This window comes from Lonchura striata, chromosome 13, assembly GCF_050655825.1.
Source record: "Lonchura striata isolate lonStrDom1 chromosome 13, ASM5065582v1, whole genome shotgun sequence".
In the NCBI taxonomy this organism is placed as follows: Eukaryota; Metazoa; Chordata; class Aves; order Passeriformes; family Estrildidae; genus Lonchura; species Lonchura striata.
The window spans coordinates 2107457-2134737 of NC_140715.1; the positions used below are offsets into that span (position 1 = coordinate 2107457).

The 27281-nt window shown below is 44.2% G+C and overlaps 1 protein-coding gene across 4 annotated transcripts in view; it reads left to right on the plus strand.

Moving 5' to 3' along the window:
- LOC146766105 (uncharacterized) overlaps positions 1–27281 on the plus strand; it is a 143401-nt gene extending 116120 nt beyond the window's left edge. For all 4 annotated transcript variants that reach the window (XM_085591062.1, XM_085591064.1, XM_085591060.1 and 1 more), the window contains exon 4: positions 2131–27281. In XM_085591062.1, coding sequence (XP_085447188.1) covers positions 15443–17275 — 1833 coding nt within the window. In that variant the 5' untranslated portion in view covers positions 2131–15442 and the 3' untranslated portion in view covers positions 17276–27281. The remainder of the gene's footprint in view (positions 1–2130) is intronic.

Consider the following 27281-nt stretch of genomic DNA (forward strand, 5'->3'; position numbering starts at 1 on the left):
TCACAGAGACAAGAGTGGGGGTCATCAGTGAGGCTGGAACCAGTAAGGAGACAGAATTAGGAGCAGAAGTCAGCAGGAAAGCTGGAATCAACAAATAAACAGAGGTAGGAGCAGGCAGCTCCAAAGTCGTGGTGAGGACAGGAGTGATCATGGTCAGTATGGGGGGGGGAAGGGCTGAAACTCCTGACACAGGCAGAGAAGATGATACAGGTACGGAGACTGAAGCTCCTGGCATGACCAGAGAAACTGGAGACAGGGAGAGGCAACATTTCCAGGGGGTCCCAGCCCCTTTCTCTGGCTCCCCATCTCAGTTTCCCAGGCTCCAATCCATTCCTCTAACATCTAATCCATTCCCCTCGTAACTTGAACACCTTCCACTCTTCATAGCATGGAGAAACACAAGCCATCTTCTTCCAGAAAAGTTAAACTTTGAATCAACAATCCATATAATTTATACTTTCATTCATTTACACACACTTTTATCTTTAATATCTCACTCACTGTTATTTTTAATATGTCTCACTCACTCCCACTCACAACAGGACAACACAAAAATAAAGTACCTTTGTTCTCAAGTCAATTGTTAATATCCACCCACGGGTATTACGAAATCTCAAAATGTTATTGGCCAACTCCAGATTTTCTTGGACATATCCTCAATTCAGCTGTGTTGTTCAACCCTAGATGGTCTTGGGCATATTAATCCCTCAACCCAGCAGGTTCAATCCTGGATGCTCTTGGGCATATTTAGCCCTCAACCCAGCAGAATTTTTAGGGGCCCCCTCCACTTTTTATCCCACTTTCCCAGTGGATTGTGCCAGGAAAACCTTTGACTCCCTTCCTCCAACGGGTCCCACCCCTTCCGTGAGACCCAGTCCCAATTACCCCAGGGGATACTCTCATTCCTTTTATCTCTCATTTAGTTTCTTTACTGGCCATTTTTCTTGTGAAAGAATGGAACTGCAGCCTTGCAGATTTCTCATTCAATTAGCAGGACTGAGATAACCAGCCCATATCTCATTCACACATTCATCCTCCCATATTTGCTTTCCCGAAAGAATACTTTACCAATCCTCTTTTTTTTCTTCCAGTCTTTGTGCTCAAGAATTTATGGGGTTACCATGGCTTTAGGCTTTAGGGAGCCTTTTTTTTTTTTTTCAGTTTTTCTTTGCTTTATGTGTCTCCTCTTGTCCTCCGGGTGTTCTACCTGCAACTGCTGATCACGCCAGGAGAAATAGAGCGAGGCTGCCTAATCCTGGCAGGGTGCACCTTCCCCACTCTGGATCTTCTAGTGGTCTCAGGAGTGAGGTGTTACATTTGGGATGAGTGCCCATTTGCGGAAAACATGTTCACTCTCCTCTGAAAATTTAAAAGTTTAATAAAGGGCAATAGGAGACAAGGATCACAGAGCAAAGGTTATTATGGCTGGGTGCATCTTGGCACTCAGCCAAGAGCAAACTGGGATACCCCTTAAATACCTTTTCCTTTACATCAGCCTATTGCATATTCATAGGTCCTTATGCATATCCATGAACTAGTTTACATATTCCAGGAACTATTTTACACGGCACTTCCTTGGGTCTCCCTTTTTAGAGCTGGTGTGTTCTTGGTACTCTCAGCAGACAAAAACAACAGTTTGGGCCGTGTATAGGGAGCGCTGTGCTCCAGGACAGTTTAGGTGAATGGAGACGAGAGATCTCTGAAGGCTGCTCTTGGGGTTTAAGGTTTATTAGGAATGGAGAAAGGTCTTGCTTGGAGCTGCCAGACGCAGCACGTGGCGAGGCTTGAAGGGATGGGGGAGGAGAGAGACAAGAGGATGCTCTAAGAGAAGGGAAGTTCCAAGAGGAGGGGAAGTTCCAAGAGGCCGTGTGGCCCCTCAGATACCCCTTATCAGGGGGCTTCAAGGTGGGCTGGAACAAGGCTCAGGCCAATGGGGTTACATGCACTTGATGTTTTAGGGGAGGGTTACAGGTGTGGGGTGAACCATACATTTTGGGGGTGAGATGGAACAGTCCACTTGACCCCTGGACCCATCTGTAGGCAAGGGCATTGTCCGGCTAGCAGAGAGGACTGTTCTCATCCTGGCTGTATTATTTATGAATAATTATATTTATCCATCCTTCCCAACAGCCATGCTTTTGTTAAAATGTCTGCTTGGATGGGATAACATTCAATGAACACAGCATGAAGACACCTACTACAGATATGTCAGCACTCACCATCTGAAGACAGTATGGACCAAGGCCGAAACTGGACGTGATAAAGAGAAGGAGCCAAAACCACAGCCTATTTATTAGTTTTTTTATTCAGATGTCAACAAGGTTTTCAAGTTGAGCTGCAAATGCTGGTTTTTAATTTATTGTGTTTCGTCAAATAATGTTGTATTTTCTCTGCTGATAGTACCAAGGCATCATTTCAGCTCTTGTTTTCTCAGACTGTTGACAGCCAAACCTCCTGGCTGTCTCTGTGCTCCTGTGTGCTGGTCTCCTCTGCATGTACTACTAGTGGACTCAATTATTAAAAATGGTTATTTCCATAGCTTTGGTACAGAGTTTTTGAAATTCAAGAAATTATTTGGGGCTTTACTTTTGCTGTGTCATTTACAATACTTCCTTTTGCATTTCTCTTGCATTTTGACCTGTGAAATGCCTTCTGAATTCTCACAGTTATGATCTTCTGGTTTTCAGTGTCCTTCCAAAATGGTGAGACTAACCTATTTTCATCTTACTTTCACTATAGCATTTCATTCAACACAATGATTTTTTTCTGGAAGCAAAACCAGCTTTCCCTGTAAATCTGTATCTGACAGTATCTCTTCTCTGAGCACAGTCTCCATCTCATAATAAAAGCTGACAAAGTATAATGGTTTATTTTTGTCTTGTTAATTTAAGAGCAGCCAAAAATGCTTCAGTAGGCTCTTCTTCCTTCTGCACGAGTCTTTAAAATTCCAATCTCCTAAGAAGGATATTTTTAATTGCAGTGTTCTTAAGACTTGCAAACCTGAGGCTAATAGCTTGCCCTCTTATCCTAGTTTACTTGAATGATATTTAGGAGATCAGTTATCTTCAGGGCTCCAGGGCAACATTTAAGCAATATCACTGTTCTCTCTGTTATCATTGTGCTTGAGTCCATCTTCTTTCTTGTGGATAACAGGGTTCTATTTAAATGTTCTAGGTTTACTTTCCAGGAAATTTCACCAGTGATTTTTACTTGTTTTGTAACTTTAATTGCTCTACTTTTTGCTTCTTTTTATTCAGAGTTTCACTTTCCAAAGTTTTGTTGTGAGGTCCCACCCCATCTTTTCTAAATGCAGAGCTGTTCCAATTTCAGACAGTAACAGAGGCGGGAGTTGATACCTCAGTGCAGGGAGGTGTCTGCGTTCCTGGGGTCTCATATCCTTTTAACTAGATCTAGTAATTGTAAGCATCGCAGTCGTGCATAATTATCATATGTCAAGACAGATGTTATGAAGGGAATGTTAAAAAAAGAAGTGACATGACCAGTGCTTCTTCCTTAGCAGAAGGGTGTATCTCCTTTTAAAATAAGGGATTTTTTATCTTCTGCAAAGCTCAAATTATTTTTGAGGTGAAGCTGGAAGACTGGATATTAAAAGTTGTTATGCAGGATAATAGTTTTCCAAAATTTAGTCAGATGGTAGTTCATTGAGGCTGCAAAGGCTGACACTTGCTGTTCACCAGGAAAATAATATTTGCTTCAAAACTTATCTTAGAACAGAATTCAGCTCTTCTCTGGAAAGGTGAAATGCTTTTCTGGCTGTGAAATACTTTTGTGCCTTGTTAGGAAGCTGCTTTCTCCTAGTGCAGAACTGCCTTTCTCACTACTGGCAAACCAGTTACTTCTGTCCTGCTCATCCAAGCCCTCTGTAGATCCCAGCCATCCTCTTGCTCTGCCCTTCATTGGCACTGCTGGTCTGAGACATCCTTGTTCATGCCCCAGGCAGCTCTGAAGGCCTCACTTCCAGTTGCACAGCCCAAAGAAAATTTGACCCTCCACCTTTCTCACAAAATCCAGGTGATCCTTATGGAGTAACTGCATACTTAACAGTCCAGCAGGGTTTCAGTAGCACAGCAGGAGCTGTCTTCTCTACTTTGAATATTACAGCAAGAGCTGAAGTGTCCTTGCTCCTCTTAGCAGATGGTTAGCTGGGAGCACAGTGTCCTCCTGACTGATGTCTTTTTAGTTTGGAGATTATAGCCATATCCTGAAAACAGTTGTTATGAATGATGTCCTATATGTCTAATTTAATAAATCACAAAATTAGAATTTAGCAGCAATTTTAATTGAGCAGCAACTTTATATAAAATAAATACAATCAAGTAAACATGTACAAAGTAAATCAGGCAGTGATTAATCAAGTCTGATTAAGGTTCTGATAAGGCAGAAGCAAAACCAATCAGGATCAGAGTACAGGGAGGGCTTTTCACCCTGCCTCACGTACAAAAAAAAAAAAGAATACCAGCTAAACTTATATACTGTCTGGAAACACATATTCATCAATATTTTCCGTAAATCTCCTCCTATTTTGAATTCTCAAACTCTACATCACTATACTGCATAGCACATGCTCCACTTGTTTCTAAGGGGTCATCTTTGGCTTTTCAGTGGTCATTTCTGACAAAGGCTTCTCATCATCATCACTGTAGAGGCATCTGGGACAGCGAAAGTGCTGAACCTGTCAGTGATACACTGTTCATTGTTCATAGTGAAGCTGCTGCCAAATTTCCAGTGATATCCAGTCTCTGTAAGGGACTTGCCAGAAAATGTCCTCTTGGGAAGTGCTTGAATAGCTGACCAAGCCATCTGATGTGTAAGAGCACATAAACACAGGAATTAATTAATTGCAACTAATTTCTACTGAGGAGGTACAAGATGAGATTTTTTTTTTTAATGTTTATAACTGGGATGAAAACTACCTGGTTTTATAATTCCCTTTAACAGATCACAGAGTTGCGAGGATGCCTCAGCTGAGCAGATGTAGAGAGTTCTTAATGCTTTTGATGGTGCAGTCTGCCTTGCCCCAGGCCGCAGTGCAGCCTGAGTGGTTTTCTTAGTGATTATCCAAAAAATCATCTGCATGAAGACAGATATCTTCTAGCCTGGTGTCCTAGGTTATAATATTGGGGTGTATTCCATTACCACCTCGAGCTGCAGTCCCTTTCTTTCCTTATCTCATGACTCAGAGGTAAGTCTCTCCAGAAGAACCTGTTCTTTTAGCCACATGACTGATAAGATCACAGCATTCTGTTGTGAGATGCTCCGCCCAGAGGGAGGAGCCAAACGATGCCATCAAGGATATAAGCGGGGTTGTGCAGACAGCAAGTAGATACCCACTTCCAAGAGGAACAAATGAGACCTTCTCTACACTGGACCTCCAGAGGGAAACTACATCAGTCTACACGAGCACTGCTTGGACAGAACCATATCTGTTACCACCACCCTAGCCAGCAAGTATCAGATTGTATCTCTAACTCTGTCAGTGGTTCTTCTTCTGTGCTATTATACGTATTTGGTTCTTTGTTCGCTTTTTTCCTAATAAATTGTATTTCTGACTTGGAGCCTTTCACTGGTTTTGCTTTTCAAACCAGGACACCTGGTCATTTACAACTCAAATTTCTTTTTATTTCAATACTTAAAGGAAGTTTTAAGAATTCTCCTTTACCTCCCCGTTGTTAATACATAACAGTAATGCAGGCAGCAGTAAAAGCCTTCAGTATTGAAATCTGTCCTGTTATCTTGGTTTACAAGACAGGTGTCTGCTGGTGAAGGCAGAAAGCCTCCCTTGGAATGGAAAATGTAAACTCCCTCTCTCCAAATTATTATAATTTTGAAATTAAGGGGGTCTCAGACAAAGATACAGGAACAGGAATAACAGTTCTTTAATAGTATATATAACAAGGCAAACAAACAACAACAACTATGGCATTAACAACAGCTGAATCAGGAACCCAGTCCCAGCCGTCCTGGCCGTGGCACTCTCCCCTTTGGTGAAGTTCCGGGCACAGCCGGCAGGGGCGCTGGTGGCTCCCGGGGGCAGGGCAGGTGCGCTGATCTCCATGGAGCTGCAGGGGGCGCTCCGGCGCGGGCTCGGGGAGCACGCGGCAATGGCGGCTGCCCGAGCCGGGGAGGGACAGAGGAGAGGCTTTGCTTCACAAACCCCTGGGGCAGCTGGGCCCGGTGCTCCAACAGGACTCTTGGAAGCAGCAGGCTGGAACGGCAGGGATGAGCAGAAATCCCGGGGCAGTGGACAAATGTATCAGAAACTCCACAGTAATAGTTGGAACCTGCAGGATGTCCTGGCAGGGCAGGGGAATGTGGTGCCCAGCAGCAGAAGAAAGGTTCCCCACCGGCTTATGGTGGTGGAAGTGAATTCCTTTCCCCAAGGAGGTCCTGCCATCCTCCAAAGCCTGGCAGAGAGAGAGACATAGAGACATAGAGACATAGAGACATAGAGAGAGAGAGAGAGAGAGAGAGAGAGAGAGAGAGAGAGAGAGAGAGAGAGAGAGAGAGAGAGAGAGAGAGATCCCAACTCCCCAGTCCCCATTTTTACCTGCCTCTATTCTCATAGTATCTGTGTCCCAGCTGAGAGAAAGTCCCGGGAGTTTCCCATCCCCGCTGTCTCAAGCACACAGCCATCAGTGCTTCTTAGCAACTCAAGGGGAAAAAATTCCACAAGTTACAGGGGGAAAAAAAGAAAAACACCCCAACCCCTAACACATGTGTGTAAGGTTCTCTGGTTATATTTCATACACTGGCTGCTTAATAAGTGAATGTTTCAAAGAGTAGCAATGTTTGTGTGTCTCCTTCCAAGATTTTAGCCTTCATTTCCATTTCCATCTTATAAGATTTCAATAGCACAACACTTATCTACAGAAACACTACAGCATGTAGTGCAATGCCTCAGTGTAGCCAGGTGTTTTGTAGTGAAATCAGGAAAGACTTCGAGTATCAGAGACACAAAGAGGCACTAGGGTGTGACAGCACTAAGATAAAAACATTGAAAATTGTTGTCTCCTTGTGAACTGTCTTTCCTCTTAGATGTGTGCCAGGAAAGAGACTAGGTGTTGTAAATCTCAGCAAAGTGCTGGGCAAAATGTGAAGGCAAAATTCCTTTTGTCTTTGAAATCTTCAGCAAGTAAGAGCAAAAGGATTTAAACAATCCTATTTCTTTTTTTCTTTTGTAAAAAGGCTTGCTTATGTAATATATGATTTAGAATAAATTTGTGCTCAGGACTGAAAAATACAGTATCCTTTTTAATGGAATCAAGCAATGGGAAAGAGCAATATACACAGGATGAATTCCTGTCTCAAAAGATGGTTATTCTGAAGGATTATTCTGTCTAGAAGATATGCCTTGAATGATAAGATGAATATTCATTGCCAGAACAAGATATTCAGGGGGATTGCCATCTAACAGGATTTCAGCAATCAGAGTATTCTGGGGATACCTGTTGCAGAATTTCTGAGAGACAGAGGTCATGATTTATGTTTGGAATGAGGTTTGAGCTACCCCTCAGAGTAGGCCTGTTAAGCAGCCTTCATGGGGCCTCGAAGCCTTTGATGCAGTGAGAATTCAGTTGTGGCACAGATAGAAATTATGTTAAGGTAACTACAAAGTAATCAGCTATCCGAGCATGAATTAGAGTAGAGCTGCAGTGTGAAAAGTTTGACCTCCTTAAGGAAAAGGTAAACAATGTTAGTGTGCCAATCGGAGTGTCTTTGTAACTGTAAACTATGTAAAAACTTATACAAACTACCATCTTATCTCGAAAGAAGGGAGAAAGTTCGATTAACCACATTGGTTCAGATCTGTGTTTGTCCTGTCCAGCTTCCCGTTTTCCTGAGATTTCCCTGGGTTTTGATACCTCCGTTTAGAAGCACAACAAGAAAAGAACATGCATGAATATGTGAAAAAGGACAAAAGGAAACAGGAGGACCACCCCCAGAATCCCACTAAGTCTGGAAACAGTATAAAAAAGGCTCTGTGAAATCAGTACCTCATTATCTGCTAGGGTAGGGTGCTACATTAGTCCAGGCCCAGTTCACCCAGCACCGATTGCCTGGCTCAGTGCTGATTTGCTTGTGTCTTTTCCAATTTTACTTTGATTTAATTTAATGCATTATTTTAATTCTTAAATTGACTGATTCATTTATAACACTCAGCTTTGATATATAGCTCAGCTTTGATGTTTGAAAGGAACTCTTGATTAGAGAAGAAATGTGGTGTTGCAAACTGGGCTTTGTCACTGACAGGAAAATGTTTGTGGAAGATGCTTTCTTACTGCGATTCACATAATATTGTCGTCAAAGCAATATCTTGGGTTTTCAAGACACTTGTTGCTAATGACAACCTAAAATTTGTTGCTTTTCTTCCCTAAAGTTTGTTATGGTTTTCATTTGTAGCCATGTAGCTATGGGGTGGCTTTTCTACCCCAGGCTTCGGTTGTTATGTGTGCTGCTGCTACTGCCAGCTTTTAGGTACTAGGCTCTCTGGACCTGGAATATAGGTAGCTTCATCATTCATTGTAGAAATGAAGTGAAAAATGTTATGAACAAAACAGCCTTGCTGGGACACTTGGCTTGGGCTAAGTACTGACATTGAAATGTTAATTACCTAATTGCTCCTGGGAATCACCTACAACCCCACCAACACTAGGACAAAGATGCAAAATAATCCAGTGGAATTATGGGAGGGGGTTTTGGGGATGAAAAACACCCCTAAATGGAAAAGATGGGCACAGTGGAGGGGGCTGAATGGGTGTGCTGGTTGGGGAAAAGGGAACCCCATCCCTGGTCTGTGTCTGACCTGTCACCATAACCTGCAGAGGACCAGACTGGACTGGGCTGTGGGAAGCAGGCACAAGGTGTTACCAGGAGGGAAGGAGATAACTGCTGCTGGACTTTGGCAGCAGGCTCTGCACATCTCCTCACCATTCGGCTACTAGTGTGCCAGGAGGAAAGGAGAGAGGACGGTCTGCTGGGACTTCAGATACAGACTGCACACCTCTTCACCTCCTGCTACCAACCAGTGTGCCACGGAGACTCCAGGGACAGACTCTGCACGACTTCTTGCCCTTCGGCTACCGGAAAAGCTACAACAGCCCCTGCTGAGCTGACCTTTTAATAAAGAGCTGAGCATTAATAAAGGCATAGACCCTGTTAATTTCAAAAAAGGTTGTCAAGCTCAACCCTGAACACGTGGAAGCTGGTTTCTGCCTGTCCAAGTTTTAAAAAAAAAAAAAAAAAAAAACGTTTTCCAATTCCCATCTGAGTAGGAATTGCCTTAGAGCAGTTTTCCTTATCTGTTGTTAATGGCCCCATCAATGCCTGAGAGATAACACCGTCCAGGAGGAGGAGGTGATTAAGGACACACCTTGTGACTCATAATGACCCATTGTGAGATGCTCTGCCCAAGGGGAGGAGCTAGGCATTCCCACCTGGATAAAACTGGAGATTTCTACATAGAGGGGAGCCTTTCCACAGGTTTTCTGAGAAGACACAGCAACTACATCTGCCATCCCAAGAGGACTGCAGCTACTCCAATTCGGACTGCTACCAGCACGCTGGCCAGGTTGTATTCTGACTTTTGTCAGTAGCCTTTCCCTTTGTATTATTGCATGTATTTTTGTCCTTTTCCCCTTTTCCCAATAAATTGTATTTCTGACTTGGAGTCTCTCACTGGTTTTGCTTTCAAACCAGGACATATTTTTGGCACCCAACGTGGGGCAAGAAATTACTGAGAGAAGTCAGAATTACAATCTTGTATTGTAGAGGGTACCTCTTCACTATGATGCTTAACATGCTTTTTTGGGTCTTATACCTAGCTCTCTATATTTTCCCGAATGTGGGGAATTATTTGGCAATTGTAATGCTCATGTGTAGACCAGGGTATGGTATGAGAATTGCTTTATTGGTCTACTATGTCTATTGCATTATGACCTCTGAGGCAATGAACATGATTTGGAATATGTACTCAATTCTGTTTGCTTGTCCTAATCTAGGCTGCTACGTTTGGGGCCTCAGCAACCTCACCCAGCCCCTGGGGGGAGGGGTAAAAATTGATGTTTTCAAACCTTTCAGGCTTGACACAGCAGCTTTTGAAAATGTTAAGTTCCCTCTAGATGCCAAGGACAGCATAATGTTGTTGTTAGTTCTTCTTTGTCTTCTGTGCACAATCTGCAACATGCTTAGAAATAAAACACTACATAGTGTGGTGCAGCAAAACATACATAGTGTGGTACAGCGTCTTCTTGAGGAAGAGGAAACAAGAAGGAAAGCAGCAGTGTCCGTGCCTGTACAGAATACCACAACAGCATCCATGTCAACACAGGCTGCCATAGAGAAAGAAGGAACCAAAAGGAAAACAACAGTGTCCGTGTCTACGCAGACTGTAATGGAGGAAAAAACAAAAAGCAAAGCAAAAGTGTCTATGTCTACACAGACCGGCACAGAGGAGGAAGGAACTGAAAGCGCCATCAGCATCTCCACACAAACCATCACCAAACCAGAGCAGCCTGAACCCATAGTAGTTGCCCCTGTTCAGAAGAAGAAATCGAGGAGCAAATCAGTCCGCATAGTGACTGATGAGGACACTGCAGGACCCTCACACCCAGCGGAAGAGACGGAACCAGAGATCATCACTCGCTCTCTATCCCTGGGTGAGCTACGTGACCTGCGGAGAGAATTCACCTGCCAGACAAATGAGTCCATCCTGACCTGGCTTCTCCGCATCTGGGACGCTGCAGCCAATGACACCATTCTGGATGGAAGTGAGGCCAGACAACTGGGATCACTATCCCGGGATGTGGTCATTGACCAGGGGATTGAGAGAACCCAGGAAACTCTCAGCCTCTGGCGGCGACTGCTCGCAAGTGTGAGGGACAGATACCTTTGTAAAGAAGACCTCCAGGTGCTCCAAGGAAAATGGAATACCATGGAACAAGGTATCCGATGCCTGAGGGAATTGGCTGTGTTGGAGATAATTTTCGCAGAAGATGAGAGATTTCCTAAGAGTCCAGACTGTGTCCAGTGCACATCACAAATGTGGTTGCGATTTGCACGGCTTGGACCAGAGATGTACTCTCGTTACCTGGCAACACTGCAGTGGAGAGAAGGCGAGGACAGGGTGGGCGTCTTAGCCAATAAATTAAGAATTTACGAGGATACGGTCACCGCCCCATTTTGTACCCATGTCTCGTCCGTGGAAACAAGGTTGGCTGAGCAAGTCCGGGACTTGATTGAAGAGAGTCATAAGAAACTAAAAAAGGAACTTAAGGAAGAAGGCTACCATATTTCACCAGAACCAAGAAGAATCTCTGCCATTAGGAGCCAGCGCTCCCAAGCCAAGGAGAGAGGATACACTCCACGAGGAAACCTCTGGTTTTTTCTTCAGGAGCATGGAGAAGACATGAGGAAGTGGGATGGAAAACCCACCTCTTCCTTAGTAGCCCGAGTACGTAAACTAAAAAGAACACCTAACACAAAAAGAGTCAATGCTGCTCCAGTCTCTCAAACACAGAGTTCCAGACAATATAAGAATAATGATATAACTGATCCTCTTGAAGGAACCTCAAGAACCTATTTACCAGAAGAGAGCAACGTGTACCATGACCAGGAATAGAGGGGCCCTGCCTCTAGCCAGGTAGAGGACAGGGACAATCGGATCTATTGGACCGTGTGGATTCGATGGCCTGGCACATCTGAACCACAAAAATATACAGCTTTGGTTGACACCGGTGCCCAATGTACCCTGATGCCATCAAGATATGTAGGAGAAGAATCAATTTCTATTTCTGGGGTAACAGGAGGATCCCAGCAGCTTACTGTATTAGAGGCTGAAGTGAGTTTAACTGGGAACGGGTGGCAGAAACACCCCATCGTGACTGGTCCAGAGGCCCCATGCATCCTTGGCATAGACTATCTCAGAAATGGATATTTCAAAGACCCAAAAGGACATCGCTGGGCTTTTGGGATAGCTGCTGTAGAGACAGAAGACATCCGGAAACTGAATACCTTGCCTGGTCTCTCAGATGACCCTTCTGCTGTGGGACTGCTGAGAGTTGAAGAACAGCAGGTACCAATTGCCATGACAACAGTGCACCGTCGGCAATATCGTACCAGCAGAGACTCTGTGACCCCCATCCATGAGATGATTCGTAAATTGGAGAGCCAAGGGGTGGTCAGCAAGGCCCATTCACCTTTCAACAGCCCTATATGGCCAGTACGCAAGTCCAGTGGGGAATGGAGACTGACGGTGGATTACCGCGGCCTGAATGAGGTTACACCACCACTGAGCGCTGCCATGCCAGACATGTTGGAGCTTCAGTACGAGCTGTAGTCCAAGGCAGCAAAGTGGTATGCGACCATTGATATTGCAAATGCCTTCTTCTCCATTCCTTTGGCAATGGAATGCAGACCTCAGTTTGCCTTCACCTGGAAGGGAGTGCAGTACACCTGGAACCGACTGCCCCAGGGGTGGAAACACAGTCCCACCATCTGCCATGGACTGATCCAGGCTGCACTGGAAAAGAACGAGGCTCCCAAACATCTACAGTATATCGATGACATCATTGTGTGGGGGAGCACAGCAGGGGAAGTCTTCGAAAAGGGAGAAAAAATTATCCAGATTTTACTGAAAGCTGGTTTTGCCATTAAACGAAGCAAGGTTAAGGGACCAGCTCAAGAAATTCAGTTTCTAGGAGTCAAGTGGCAAGATGGACGTCGTCAGATCCTGACAGAAATAATCGACAAGATCACCGCTATGTCTCCACCTACCAACAAGAAGGAGACACAAGCTTTCCTAGGTGCCATAGGCTTTTGGAGGATGCACATTCCCGAGTACAGCCAGATTGTTAGCCCTCTCTACCTGGTCACCCGAAAAAAGAATGATTTCCACTGGGGCCCTGAGCAGCAACAAGCCTTCACTCAGATCAAGCAGGAGATCGCTCATGCTGTAGCCCTTGGCCCAGTTAGGACAGGACCAGAGGTCAAGAACGTACTCTACTCTGCAGCTGGGAACCATGGTTTGTCCTGGAGCCTTTGGCAGAAAGTGCCTGGGGAGACTCGGGGTCGACCACTGGGATTTTGGAGCCGGAGCTACAAAGGCTCTGAAGCAAACTACACTCCCACAGAGAAAGAAATCTTGGCTGCCTATGAAGGAGTTCAAGCTGCCTCAGAAGTAATTGGCACTGAAACACAGCTGCTTCTGGCACCCCGACTACCAGTGCTGGGGTGGATGTTTAAAGGAAAGGTTCCTTTTACACATCATGCCACTGATGCCACATGGAGTAAATGGATTGCCCTCATCACTCAGCGTGCCCGTATTGGAAATCCGAATCGCCCTGGGATTCTGGAAATTATAACAAACTGGCCTGAGGGGGAGACTTTTGGATTGTCTTCTGAAGAAGAGGAGCAAGTGGCACGTGCTGAGGAGGCCCCACCATATAATGAGCTACCAGAAACTGAAAGACAATATGCCCTTTTTACGGATGGTTCCTGCCGAATCATAGGCACTAGCCGGAAATGGAAAGCTGCAGTGTGGAGCCCCACATGACAAGTGGCACAAGCTACTGAGGGACAAAGTGGATCAAGTCAGCTTGCAGAGCTTAAAGCTGTCCAGCTGGCTTTAGATATTGCTGAGCGAGAGAAGTAGTCGAGGCTCTATCTCTACACCGACTCATGGATGGTAGCTAATGCTCTCTGGGGATGGCTAAGTCGCTGGAAAAAGGCTAACTGGCAGCGCAGAGGGAAACCCATCTGGGCCGCCGAGATCTGGCAGGACATTGCCTCCCGAGTAGAGAAGCTGACCGTGAAGATTCGACACGTGGATGCACACATACCCAAGAGTCGGGCTACTGAGGAGCATCACAACAACAAACAGGTAGACCGAGCTGCCAAAGTGAAAATATCACAAGTAGACCTAGATTGGCAGCATAAAGGAGAACTATTCCTAGCTCGTTGGGCCCATGACGCTTCTGGTCATCAGGGAAGAGACGCAACATACCGATGGGCACGAGACCAAGGGGTGGATCTTACTATGGACAGCATCTCACAGGTCATGCACGACTGCGAGACCTGCGCTGCAATCAAACAGGCCAAACGGATGAAGCCTCTGTGGTACGGTGGGTGATGGTTGAAATACAGGTATGGGGAAGCTTGGCAAATTGACTACATCACGCTTCCCCAGACCCGACAAGGCAAGCACTATGTACTGACCATGGTGGAAGCAACCACAGGATGGCTGGAAACCTACCCTGTGCCTCATGCCACTGCCCGGAACACCATCTTAGGCCTAGAAAAACAGGTCTTGTGGAGACATGGCACCCCTGAAAGAATTGAGTCAGACAATGGAACACATTTCAAGAATGGCCTCATCAACACCTGGGCCAGAGAACATGGGATTGAGTGGATATATCATATCCCATATCATGCTCCAGCTGCCGGGAAAGTTGAACGATGTAATGGACTGCTTAAGACCACCCTAAAGGCACTTGGTGGGGGAACTTTCAGGAATTGGGAACTGAACTTGGCAAAAGCTACCTGGATAGTCAACACCCGAGGGTCCATCAATCGAGCTGGTCCTGCCCAATCTGAACCCTTGCAGACAGTGGATGGAGATAAAGTCCCTGTGGTACATATGAAAGGTATTTTAAGAAAGACTGTTTGGATTAATCCCACCCCAGGCAAAGACAAACCCATCCGTGGGATTGTTTTTGCTCAAGGACTTGGTTATACTTGGTGGGTAATGCAGAAGGATGGGCAAACCCGTTGTGTACCACAGGGAAACTTAGTCTTAAGTGAGAACTATGTGTAAGGTTTCATCATGAAGAAGATGGAAATAGGAAAAAGGGGTGGATAATGTCCAAGTTTAAAAAAAAAAAAAAAAAAACGTTTTCCAATTCCCATCTGAGTAGGAATTGCCTTAGAGCAGTTTTCCTTATCTGTTGTTAATGGCCCCATCAATGCCTGAGAGATAACACCATCCAGGAGGAGGAGGTGATTAAGGACACACCTTGTGACTCATAATGACCCATTGTGAGATGCTCTGCCCAAGGGGAGGAGCTAGGCATTCCCACCTGGATAAAACTGGAGATTTCTACATAGAGGGGAGCCTTTCCACAGGTTTTCTGAGAAGACACAGCAACTACATCTGCCATCCCAAGAGGACTGCAGCTACTCCAATTCGGACTGCTACCAGCACGCTGGCCAGGTTGTATTCTGACTTTTGTCAGTAGCCTTTCCCTTTGTATTATTGCATGTATTTTTGTCCTTTTCCCCTTTTCCCAATAAATTGTATTTCTGACTTGGAGTCTCTCACTGGTTTTGCTTTCAAACCAGGACATATTTTTGGCACCCAACGTGGGGCAAGAAATTACTGAGAGAAGTCAGAATTACAATCTTGTATTGTAGAGGGTACCTCTTCACTATGATGCTTAACATGCTTTTTTGGGTCTTATACCTAGCTCTCTATATTTTCCCGAATGTGGGGAATTATTTGGCAATTGTAATGCTCATGTGTAGACCAGGGTATGGTATGAGAATTGCTTTATTGGTCTACTATGTCTATTGCATTATGACCTCTGAGGCAATGAACATGATTTGGAATATGTACTCAATTCTGTTTGCTTGTCCTAATCTAGGCTGCTACGTTTGGGGCCTCAGCAACCTCACCCAGCCCCTGGGGGGAGGGGTAAAAATTGATGTTTTCAAACCTTTCAGGCTTGACACAGCAGCTTTTGAAAATGTTAAGTTCCCTCTAGATGCCAAGGACAGCATAATGTTGTTGTTAGTTCTTCTTTGTCTTCTGTGCACAATCTGCAACATGCTTAGAAATAAAACACTACATAGTGTGGTGCAGCAAAACATACATAGTGTGGTACAGCGTCTTCTTGAGGAAGAGGAAACAAGAAGGAAAGCAGCAGTGTCCGTGCCTGTACAGAATACCACAACAGCATCCATGTCAACACAGGCTGCCATAGAGAAAGAAGGAACCAAAAGGAAAACAACAGTGTCCGTGTCTACGCAGACTGTAATGGAGGAAAAAACAAAAAGCAAAGCAAAAGTGTCTATGTCTACACAGACCGGCACAGAGGAGGAAGGAACTGAAAGCGCCATCAGCATCTCCACACAAACCATCACCAAACCAGAGCAGCCTGAACCCATAGTAGTTGCCCCTGTTCAGAAGAAGAAATCGAGGAGCAAATCAGTCCGCATAGTGACTGATGAGGACACTGCAGGACCCTCACACCCAGCGGAAGAGACGGAACCAGAGATCATCACTCGCTCTCTATCCCTGGGTGAGCTACGTGACCTGCGGAGAGAATTCACCTGCCAGACAAATGAGTCCATCCTGACCTGGCTTCTCCGCATCTGGGACGCTGCAGCCAATGACACCATTCTGGATGGAAGTGAGGCCAGACAACTGGGATCACTATCCCGGGATGTGGTCATTGACCAGGGGATTGAGAGAACCCAGGAAACTCTCAGCCTCTGGCGGCGACTGCTCGCAAGTGTGAGGGACAGATACCTTTGTAAAGAAGACCTCCAGGTGCTCCAAGGAAAATGGAATACCATGGAACAAGGTATCCGATGCCTGAGGGAATTGGCTGTGTTGGAGATAATTTTCGCAGAAGATGAGAGATTTCCTAAGAGTCCAGACTGTGTCCAGTGCACATCACAAATGTGGTTGCGATTTGCACGGCTTGGACCAGAGATGTACTCTCGTTACCTGGCAACACTGCAGTGGAGAGAAGGCGAGGACAGGGTGGGCGTCTTAGCCAATAAATTAAGAATTTACGAGGATACGGTCACCGCCCCATTTTGTACCCATGTCTCGTCCGTGGAAACAAGGTTGGCTGAGCAAGTCCGGGACTTGATTGAAGAGAGTCATAAGAAACTAAAAAAGGAACTTAAGGAAGAAGGCTACCATATTTCACCAGAACCAAGAAGAATCTCTGCCATTAGGAGCCAGCGCTCCCAAGCCAAGGAGAGAGGATACACTCCACGAGGAAACCTCTGGTTTTTTCTTCAGGAGCATGGAGAAGACATGAGGAAGTGGGATGGAAAACCCACCTCTTCCTTAGTAGCCCGAGTACGTAAACTAAAAAGAACACCTAACACAAAAAGAGTCAATGCTGCTCCAGTCTCTCAAACACAGAGTTCCAGACAATATAAGAATAATGATATAACTGATCCTCTTGAAGGAACCTCAAGAACCTATTTACCAGAAGAGAGCAACGTGTACCATGACCAGGAATAGAGGGGCCCTGCCTCTAGCCAGGTAGAGGACAGGGACAATCGGATCTATTGGACCGTGTGGATTCGATGGCCTGGCACATCTGAACCACAAAAATATACAGCTTTGGTTGACACCGGTGCCCAATGTACCCTGATGCCATCAAGATATGTAGGAGAAGAATCAATTTCTATTTCTGGGGTAACAGGAGGATCCCAGCAGCTTACTGTATTAGAGGCTGAAGTGAGTTTAACTGGGAACGGGTGGCAGAAACACCCCATCGTGACTGGTCCAGAGGCCCCATGCATCCTTGGCATAGACTATCTCAGAAATGGATATTTCAAAGACCCAAAAGGACATCGCTGGGCTTTTGGGATAGCTGCTGTAGAGACAGAAGACATCCGGAAACTGAATACCTTGCCTGGTCTCTCAGATGACCCTTCTGCTGTGGGACTGCTGAGAGTTGAAGAACAGCAGGTACCAATTGCCATGACAACAGTGCACCGTCGGCAATATCGTACCAGCAGAGACTCTGTGACCCCCATCCATGAGATGATTCGTAAATTGGAGAGCCAAGGGGTGGTCAGCAAGGCCCATTCACCTTTCAACAGCCCTATATGGCCAGTACGCAAGTCCAGTGGGGAATGGAGACTGACGGTGGATTACCGCGGCCTGAATGAGGTTACACCACCACTGAGCGCTGCCATGCCAGACATGTTGGAGCTTCAGTACGAGCTGTAGTCCAAGGCAGCAAAGTGGTATGCGACCATTGATATTGCAAATGCCTTCTTCTCCATTCCTTTGGCAATGGAATGCAGACCTCAGTTTGCCTTCACCTGGAAGGGAGTGCAGTACACCTGGAACCGACTGCCCCAGGGGTGGAAACACAGTCCCACCATCTGCCATGGACTGATCCAGGCTGCACTGGAAAAGAACGAGGCTCCCAAACATCTACAGTATATCGATGACATCATTGTGTGGGGGAGCACAGCAGGGGAAGTCTTCGAAAAGGGAGAAAAAATTATCCAGATTTTACTGAAAGCTGGTTTTGCCATTAAACGAAGCAAGGTTAAGGGACCAGCTCAAGAAATTCAGTTTCTAGGAGTCAAGTGGCAAGATGGACGTCGTCAGATCCTGACAGAAATAATCGACAAGATCACCGCTATGTCTCCACCTACCAACAAGAAGGAGACACAAGCTTTCCTAGGTGCCATAGGCTTTTGGAGGATGCACATTCCCGAGTACAGCCAGATTGTTAGCCCTCTCTACCTGGTCACCCGAAAAAAGAATGATTTCCACTGGGGCCCTGAGCAGCAACAAGCCTTCACTCAGATCAAGCAGGAGATCGCTCATGCTGTAGCCCTTGGCCCAGTTAGGACAGGACCAGAGGTCAAGAACGTACTCTACTCTGCAGCTGGGAACCATGGTTTGTCCTGGAGCCTTTGGCAGAAAGTGCCTGGGGAGACTCGGGGTCGACCACTGGGATTTTGGAGCCGGAGCTACAAAGGCTCTGAAGCAAACTACACTCCCACAGAGAAAGAAATCTTGGCTGCCTATGAAGGAGTTCAAGCTGCCTCAGAAGTAATTGGCACTGAAACACAGCTGCTTCTGGCACCCCGACTACCAGTGCTGGGGTGGATGTTTAAAGGAAAGGTTCCTTTTACACATCATGCCACTGATGCCACATGGAGTAAATGGATTGCCCTCATCACTCAGCGTGCCCGTATTGGAAATCCGAATCGCCCTGGGATTCTGGAAATTATAACAAACTGGCCTGAGGGGGAGACTTTTGGATTGTCTTCTGAAGAAGAGGAGCAAGTGGCACGTGCTGAGGAGGCCCCACCATATAATGAGCTACCAGAAACTGAAAGACAATATGCCCTTTTTACGGATGGTTCCTGCCGAATCATAGGCACTAGCCGGAAATGGAAAGCTGCAGTGTGGAGCCCCACATGACAAGTGGCACAAGCTACTGAGGGACAAAGTGGATCAAGTCAGCTTGCAGAGCTTAAAGCTGTCCAGCTGGCTTTAGATATTGCTGAGCGAGAGAAGTAGTCGAGGCTCTATCTCTACACCGACTCATGGATGGTAGCTAATGCTCTCTGGGGATGGCTAAGTCGCTGGAAAAAGGCTAACTGGCAGCGCAGAGGGAAACCCATCTGGGCCGCCGAGATCTGGCAGGACATTGCCTCCCGAGTAGAGAAGCTGACCGTGAAGATTCGACACGTGGATGCACACATACCCAAGAGTCGGGCTACTGAGGAGCATCACAACAACAAACAGGTAGACCGAGCTGCCAAAGTGAAAATATCACAAGTAGACCTAGATTGGCAGCATAAAGGAGAACTATTCCTAGCTCGTTGGGCCCATGACGCTTCTGGTCATCAGGGAAGAGACGCAACATACCGATGGGCACGAGACCAAGGGGTGGATCTTACTATGGACAGCATCTCACAGGTCATGCACGACTGCGAGACCTGCGCTGCAATCAAACAGGCCAAACGGATGAAGCCTCTGTGGTACGGTGGGTGATGGTTGAAATACAGGTATGGGGAAGCTTGGCAAATTGACTACATCACGCTTCCCCAGACCCGACAAGGCAAGCACTATGTACTGACCATGGTGGAAGCAACCACAGGATGGCTGGAAACCTACCCTGTGCCTCATGCCACTGCCCGGAACACCATCTTAGGCCTAGAAAAACAGGTCTTGTGGAGACATGGCACCCCTGAAAGAATTGAGTCAGACAATGGAACACATTTCAAGAATGGCCTCATCAACACCTGGGCCAGAGAACATGGGATTGAGTGGATATATCATATCCCATATCATGCTCCAGCTGCCGGGAAAGTTGAACGATGTAATGGACTGCTTAAGACCACCCTAAAGGCACTTGGTGGGGGAACTTTCAGGAATTGGGAACTGAACTTGGCAAAAGCTACCTGGATAGTCAACACCCGAGGGTCCATCAATCGAGCTGGTCCTGCCCAATCTGAACCCTTGCAGACAGTGGATGGAGATAAAGTCCCTGTGGTACATATGAAAGGTATTTTAAGAAAGACTGTTTGGATTAATCCCACCCCAGGCAAAGACAAACCCATCCGTGGGATTGTTTTTGCTCAAGGACTTGGTTATACTTGGTGGGTAATGCAGAAGGATGGGCAAACCCGTTGTGTACCACAGGGAAACTTAGTCTTAAGTGAGAACTATGTGTAAGGTTTCATCATGAAGAAGATGGAAATAGGAAAAAGGGGTGGATAATGTCCAAGTTTAAAAAAAAAAAAAAAAAAACGTTTTCCAATTCCCATCTGAGTAGGAATTGCCTTAGAGCAGTTTTCCTTATCTGTTGTTAATGGCCCCATCAATGCCTGAGAGATAACACCATCCAGGAGGAGGAGGTGATTAAGGACACACCTTGTGACTCATAATGACCCATTGTGAGATGCTCTGCCCAAGGGGAGGAGCTAGGCATTCCCACCTGGATAAAACTGGAGATTTCTACATAGAGGGGAGCCTTTCCACAGGTTTTCTGAGAAGACACAGCAACTACATCTGCCATCCCAAGAGGACTGCAGCTACTCCAATTCGGACTGCTACCAGCACGCTGGCCAGGTTGTATTCTGACTTTTGTCAGTAGCCTTTCCCTTTGTATTATTGCATGTATTTTTGTCCTTTTCCCCTTTTCCCAATAAATTGTATTTCTGACTTGGAGTCTCTCACTGGTTTTGCTTTCAAACCAGGACACTGCCCTTCATAACAACAGATCCTGACTTCAGTTATTGATCAGTTCGTGTCTACTAGGTCTGTTTGCTTCATCATTTCTAAAAGGTAACTGATTGATTTAAACTTAAAAGTGGGATAGTTAGGAAAGACAATATTCTGCTGAGTTTTTAGTCATTTCACCCCAAACTGGGAAACTTTAAGGGACTTAACATTTGAAGAGGGGGTCTAGATACATGACAGCTCAGCTTGCTTGAGTGTGTACCTTGTTACATTCTAACTCATCCAAGATGAAAGCATTGATAAACCAGCTGATTAAGCTGTTAGTGGTATGTTTTTATTGTATTGAAAACGTCTATTGCTGACTAATGGCAGATCTTTGCTTTTATTTTGTCGTCCTGACAGAAACGGGAAATCTTTATCTTTGGAATGATGTCTGTTTGGAATGATCACTGGGGTACTTCTGTAATTTGTAGTAATCTTTTGTTTTCCATGAAATGTAGCATAAACTTTCATAGTGGCAAAGCAAGGTCAATATCTGAGTCAATGCAGTGTAAACCATTATTGGTATGTGGTACATAAGGAGCCTGAGAATGGGCTTTTGTCTGTATTGTGGAGCATATTTACCTGCTGGGAGTTCTCTGCAGTTTTTATCCTCCTTGAGGTCATGACATCTCTTCTTGAATGCAGCTAATTACTCCAAAAGTTTTCTGTTTCCTCTCACTAACATAGAACCATCATTATAAAGAAAAGAAACAGCTAAAAGGCTCTGGTGAACAGTGAAGACAATTCTGGAGATGCTTCTCGATTGTATCTTTTCTTCTTCTGTAGTCCAGGGGCTTTTGATATCTCAGAACACTATTTGTATGCCCGAGTATGCGTTATACTGAGCATATTTAGCAAACTAAAATTCAAAAGTTTTCAAAATTCCTGGTTTGAGATGAATAGTTTGAGTCCTCTGATCGCTCAGCAAAGAAAGATAATTGCTGGAAAATGTTATATTTATTGCTGAGGGCTCTGCTTGCAACCTGAAATGAAGTTTAAGAACTGAACAATTTTACTGCAGCAGGTTGCAGTGGGCATTCATATGGCACAATTAAAGATAGGTATGCCCAGAGTGAGTGCAGTTTCACTAGCAGAGCTATCTGCTCTGCAATAATTTATTTTTGCCTCCCCAGTGGAGCACACCAAAACTGGAGACGTTGGGATTTTTGAAAGACTAGATCATGTTGTTAAGGGAAGCAGCTTATGCAGACCTGGGGCATAAGTCTTCTCAGAGTTTTTGAACTAAATCAAACAATATATTATTACAAATTACCAGTAGAAAGTACTCTGGGAACAGTTCAGTGAAGAGGCTGGGGAAGCACAGTAACATATGCTCCTTAAACTTCTGCAAATGTTTTTAACACAAAATTTTTCATTCTCTCTTTCATATGGGGGAAACAGATATGCCCGAAGTCTTATTTCAAACATTGTCTTGCCTTATTAATATTTGCTAGGTACTTCAATATAACCTTGAGCTATGGCAGTTGTGGTGCATGGAGGGAAAAGCTGTAGTGACTCAGATGCTGCCATAGATAACTGCAGGTTTCAAGTGCAGACATTCCTTTTTCCATATTGTATAGTATGTAATAACTATGAATAGTTTTAGTTTTTTGAGTTATTCTCATAATATTTTTAGAAATTACTTTTTTGAGGGTGGAAAAAAAAGACTGATAGAAGCAATTCTTAAGGGAATGGTTTTGCACAGAGGAAAACAGTCTAAATAGAATGGTCCAAGGTGGCTTTTTACAACCAGGTTTCTATGCCAAGATTTTATGAGCAGTATAATTCAACTGTATGATTCTCATTTGCTAAAAAAAATTTAAAAGTGTATAGTGTCAAAGGAGTAGTAGAGGACAGGGAATTAGAACTGAAGGCAGTAAGAAACAGATACAGAAGATACAAAGGCATGTGCTTATTTATGAGACGTGGTAGCAAAAACAGGAAGGTAAATAGCTTTAACTGAATGCTGTAAAAGCAAGGTTGAAGATGAAAACAATTGGGAATGATTCAGAATCAGCAAGTAGCAAATCCCCAGGACAATCTGGAACTTTCTTGGTTCTGCTTACTGGTGCCCTGAATTTTGCCGTGCCAAAGTAGAAATTGAGGGGATATAAATTAATCCCCTACTTCATTCCAATAAGCTAATCTCAAAGTAGACTTTTGTTGGGAGAAAATATTATTCCATATTCAAATGATTGGTTATTCTATTCCTTTCAGCAGCTTCACAGTCTAAAGTTTCCTGCCTGGGAATCAAATTTCCCCAGGGTTCCCATTCTGTATTGCAGTGTTCACTGTGGGGGAGTTAGAGCTGTTAGAGCAATTTAATGTATAATCTGCTATTAGCAGTATTTGGGGCTTAAATGACAAATTGGTCATTTTAAATTATAACTTTGAAATCTGAGTGTAACTACAGAAATCACAGTGAAATGGCCTGACTCTGCTCTTACATTCTTTGTATTTAGGCCCCTAAAGCAGATGTACTGAATCAGGGAACTCAAGGGGGTTTTAAAGATATTCAGTGGTTTACAGGCTTTCTGCATGTCTGCATATGCATTTTTATGCACCAAGTCTTGCACATGAGATGCCGCTGCTGCAAAAATTCACACCAATTCAGGCTGTTATGGTGAGTATGTAGCCTTCCAATGAAACTTCTTTAGTTTATAGTTGGGCAAAAAAAGGCATTTTTCAAAAAAGTCATGCTACACATAAGCGAACATCTTCTCTATTTTCAGGTTGTCTTATGATCAATTCAGTTTTGAAAACTGCCTTTTATATTAAATATTTTCACTGATGTTTCAGACCAAGAAGCCAATGAGTTATATTTTTGTACTTGCTGTCAGGTATAGAACATCTACCTTTTTTTAATATAAAGACACTTTATGATAATGCCTGACTGGATACTCATGCATGTGAAAACAGCTACTTTTGTGTTTGAACCCTCCTTTTGGTACCTTAATATCAGATTTAGTATTGCATTTGAAAACAGATGTATGTGATTATACTCTAGAAATGCATCCTTACATATCTGGAAGTCTGCTGGTGAGATATCTCAATGAGCAGGTAATACTTAAATTGTTAGTGACATCTGACTTCTTCTGAATGCTTCTTTCCTGGGAAAGACAGATGGGCAGTTACTGTCTGATTTAATGAGAAAATTTCTCTTCCAGTCAAGTCAGTCTCAGCACTAACATGGAGTCATGATCTGGTCCAGCATTGCCACAGGGGAAAAGAATAGGAAGGGTGTGATGAGAAATCTAATTTTAATTATGCAAGTTAATCTTGGATAAAATACCATTGCATAAACCCCATATGCATAAGCAGACATCAGGGTTTTTTATTCTGACTTGGGCACATTTATTCCCTTCTGATTTTGGGGTTCCATTCTCTGTCTCAAACTAATTATCCTGTCAGTATGCTTTGGGATTAGAGTCATTGTTTCTTATTTCTTGTTCTTCCCTGTGAACTTGTTCATAAGTGGGTGCTGGTGATCTTCAGCAGTGACTGGAAACACAGAGGTCTGAGCTGCTGCCACTGGCATTAAGGACCATGGGGATCAAGCTCTTTCAAAAACAGCTGCATTTATAAAAAAACTGAAAATAACCTCAAAGTTACTGAGATGTATTTGAATGGAACAGTGATGTTTTCTTCAAAGATGCAATGGCAAGTTATTTAACTTTGCCCAGGGGTTAGGCTGCTAGGTTGGTAGTCCCTGTGCAGGTTTGGGGCGAGGGGGGGGGGTGGGTGGAGGTGGTTACAGCACTAAACCTGAAGTCACTGCTGCCATGCAGTTCCTACTGTACTTCAGTAAATTCTAAGCTACTTTGGCCATCAGTGTGAAGCCCATTAGGTGGTGAGCTTGGCTCTCACAATCTTTCCTGCTCCTTTTTAAATTTTGCCAGCTTGACTTTTGTTTGGAAATTTGTATATCATCATCCATTTTCTTAGCAGGAACTGGAATGTTAAAAAGGCTTACTTATAAATCTAAGCATTTTGTGCAAAATTTTCCCAAGATTTGGTTTATACCTTTGAATGTTCTGTGTAAAGCTGCACAAGCTAAGGGTGGAGATGAGTTTGTTGCATGAGAAACTGGACAGTATTCATAGATTCAGCACAGAGAAGTGTCTTGTGCTTTCCCCTGGCATTAGTGGTGCAGTCAGACCCTACAGGGCTGAATGCTAAAGCCACAGGAAAAATGAAAGCAAATTAGTATTCATTAATAACTGTTATCATAGTGCACATATAAAATCCAAATGCCTGTGCATATATTTAAAAGACTGCCACTGTCTCTTAGGAGAGGAATTAAATTCACTTTTTCTTGGCTTTAATTGCTTCTACAAAATTAAATTTGGGGTGGTGGCTTTGCAAAAAGCCTTTCATAGATTAAATTCCTGAATTTGTATAGAACCTATGGGAAATAATTATATCAATGTGTGTAAGATCTTTTCCTCTCCTAATAGGAGGAGAATTCTATGAAATTTAGACTGGTGGGAATTTACACTGTTTCCCTAAAAAAAGGAATAGTTAATTAAGTGAGAGAGAGAGAGGGATGACATTTACAAAGCATGTCTTCCAACAAAACTGACATAAGTATGGGTCAAAGTTACTATTCCTTGGGTGAAAATCCAGGTTAACTCCTTTGGTGTCAGTGGATTTACAAGAGCAATGTTAAGGTCAAGATCACATGGCCAAATTTTCAAATAATGCCAATGTAGTAATTGAGTATTAACATTCTGTTTAATACAGTGGTCTTAGTTCAGATAGGGATTATTTTTAATGTGATAATCTTTGTAAGATCCCTCTGTATTTAAAGCTAGTTGCATTATAAAGTATTTATTCCTGATGACTCTTTACTTGCCTACAGATATATAATTTTCCCTTTAGTCTGTCGATTTTCTGAAGCTAGAAAAATTGAATGAATATGCACAAACTGCATTTGTTTGCCCTGATAACATGGAATGACATATGTTTGCCCAGTTTTTATAGGCAAGTTACGTTTGGGGATGTGGACTGGACACCCAAATTATGAATATAGACTGATGAAATTGAAAGTTACCTCAATGGAAGAACAGGTCTTGAAAAACCAGTTTGTCTCATTAAACCTTTTGAAACAATTGAGGAAGTTTGCTATATGGCATTTGCTTGTGCTCTAGAACCAGGCTCTTGCCCCTCAAACTTTTTTGACAGGCCTTAGAGGTTGTGCTGAGTCTGTTCAGCCACTCTTTTGAGAGATTTGCTTTAGGATGTGTCAGGGGGTTGGATCCGTCTCACTCCTGAAAGTTCCTGGGATAATAGAAATGCTTAGAAACTGAGGCTTGCAGTCTTTTGAAGTGTGTGGCAGAAGGTGGACTTTTATCTTGGGATATGAGTTGTGGGACATGCTTTGAACAGCAAACGTTCAAAGGGAGGATCAAGTATCAAGCAGGAATGTGTCCTTCAAGACTCTGAGGTGCAGTACAATTTCATTACAGTTCTCATCATAGGGAAAAAAAAAAAAAGCCGATACAAGTGTTTCCCTCCATACAGATACTAAGAAATTACTTTCAAGCTGATTCTTCAGCCAATACCAAGGCCCTGCAGCCACATGAATCTGGCTGATATATTTTCTGGTTCATGCAGCAGGTCTGGGAATCGGATTCCTCTCACTGTGGAGTATATTTTTAGTGTCCTGGTTTGTAAGATAAGCTTGTATTCTATTTGCCATCTGTTGGAGGTTGGGTAGGTTTATTATCTCTTCCAAGAACAATGGTTTGCTCCAAAGAGGTAATCGTTTGTTAATGGGCCATTGACTGACTCACTGCAGGCCTGGTAACATTACACCATCCCATTGTGAGATGCTCCACCCAGAGGGAGAAGCCAAGCACTCTTTTATGGTATAAAGTGATACCTTTTTGGAGACAGAGCAGATCTCTCTTTTGCGGGATTCCCAGAGAAGCAGCTCCTACGGCGGGACTCCCAGAGAAGCGGCTCCTTCGGTGAGATTCCCAGAGAAGTGGCCCCTTCGCTGGATTCCCAGAGGAAGACTAGCCCAACTGCCACCAGATCTTCAGAGAAAACTATACCCTTCCAAAGATCACCACTTCAGCTGCAATTCATCAGCCACTGCAAGAGGAGCATCTGTCATTTCAACTGGACTGCTACCAACACCCCGAATCCTCAGGGTGTCAGGTTGTGGACTTTATCACTAGTTCTGTTTGTACCAATTGCATTTGCCTTTTTAAATTGTTATTTAGTTTCTCCTAGTAAAGAATTGTTACTCCCATTCCCA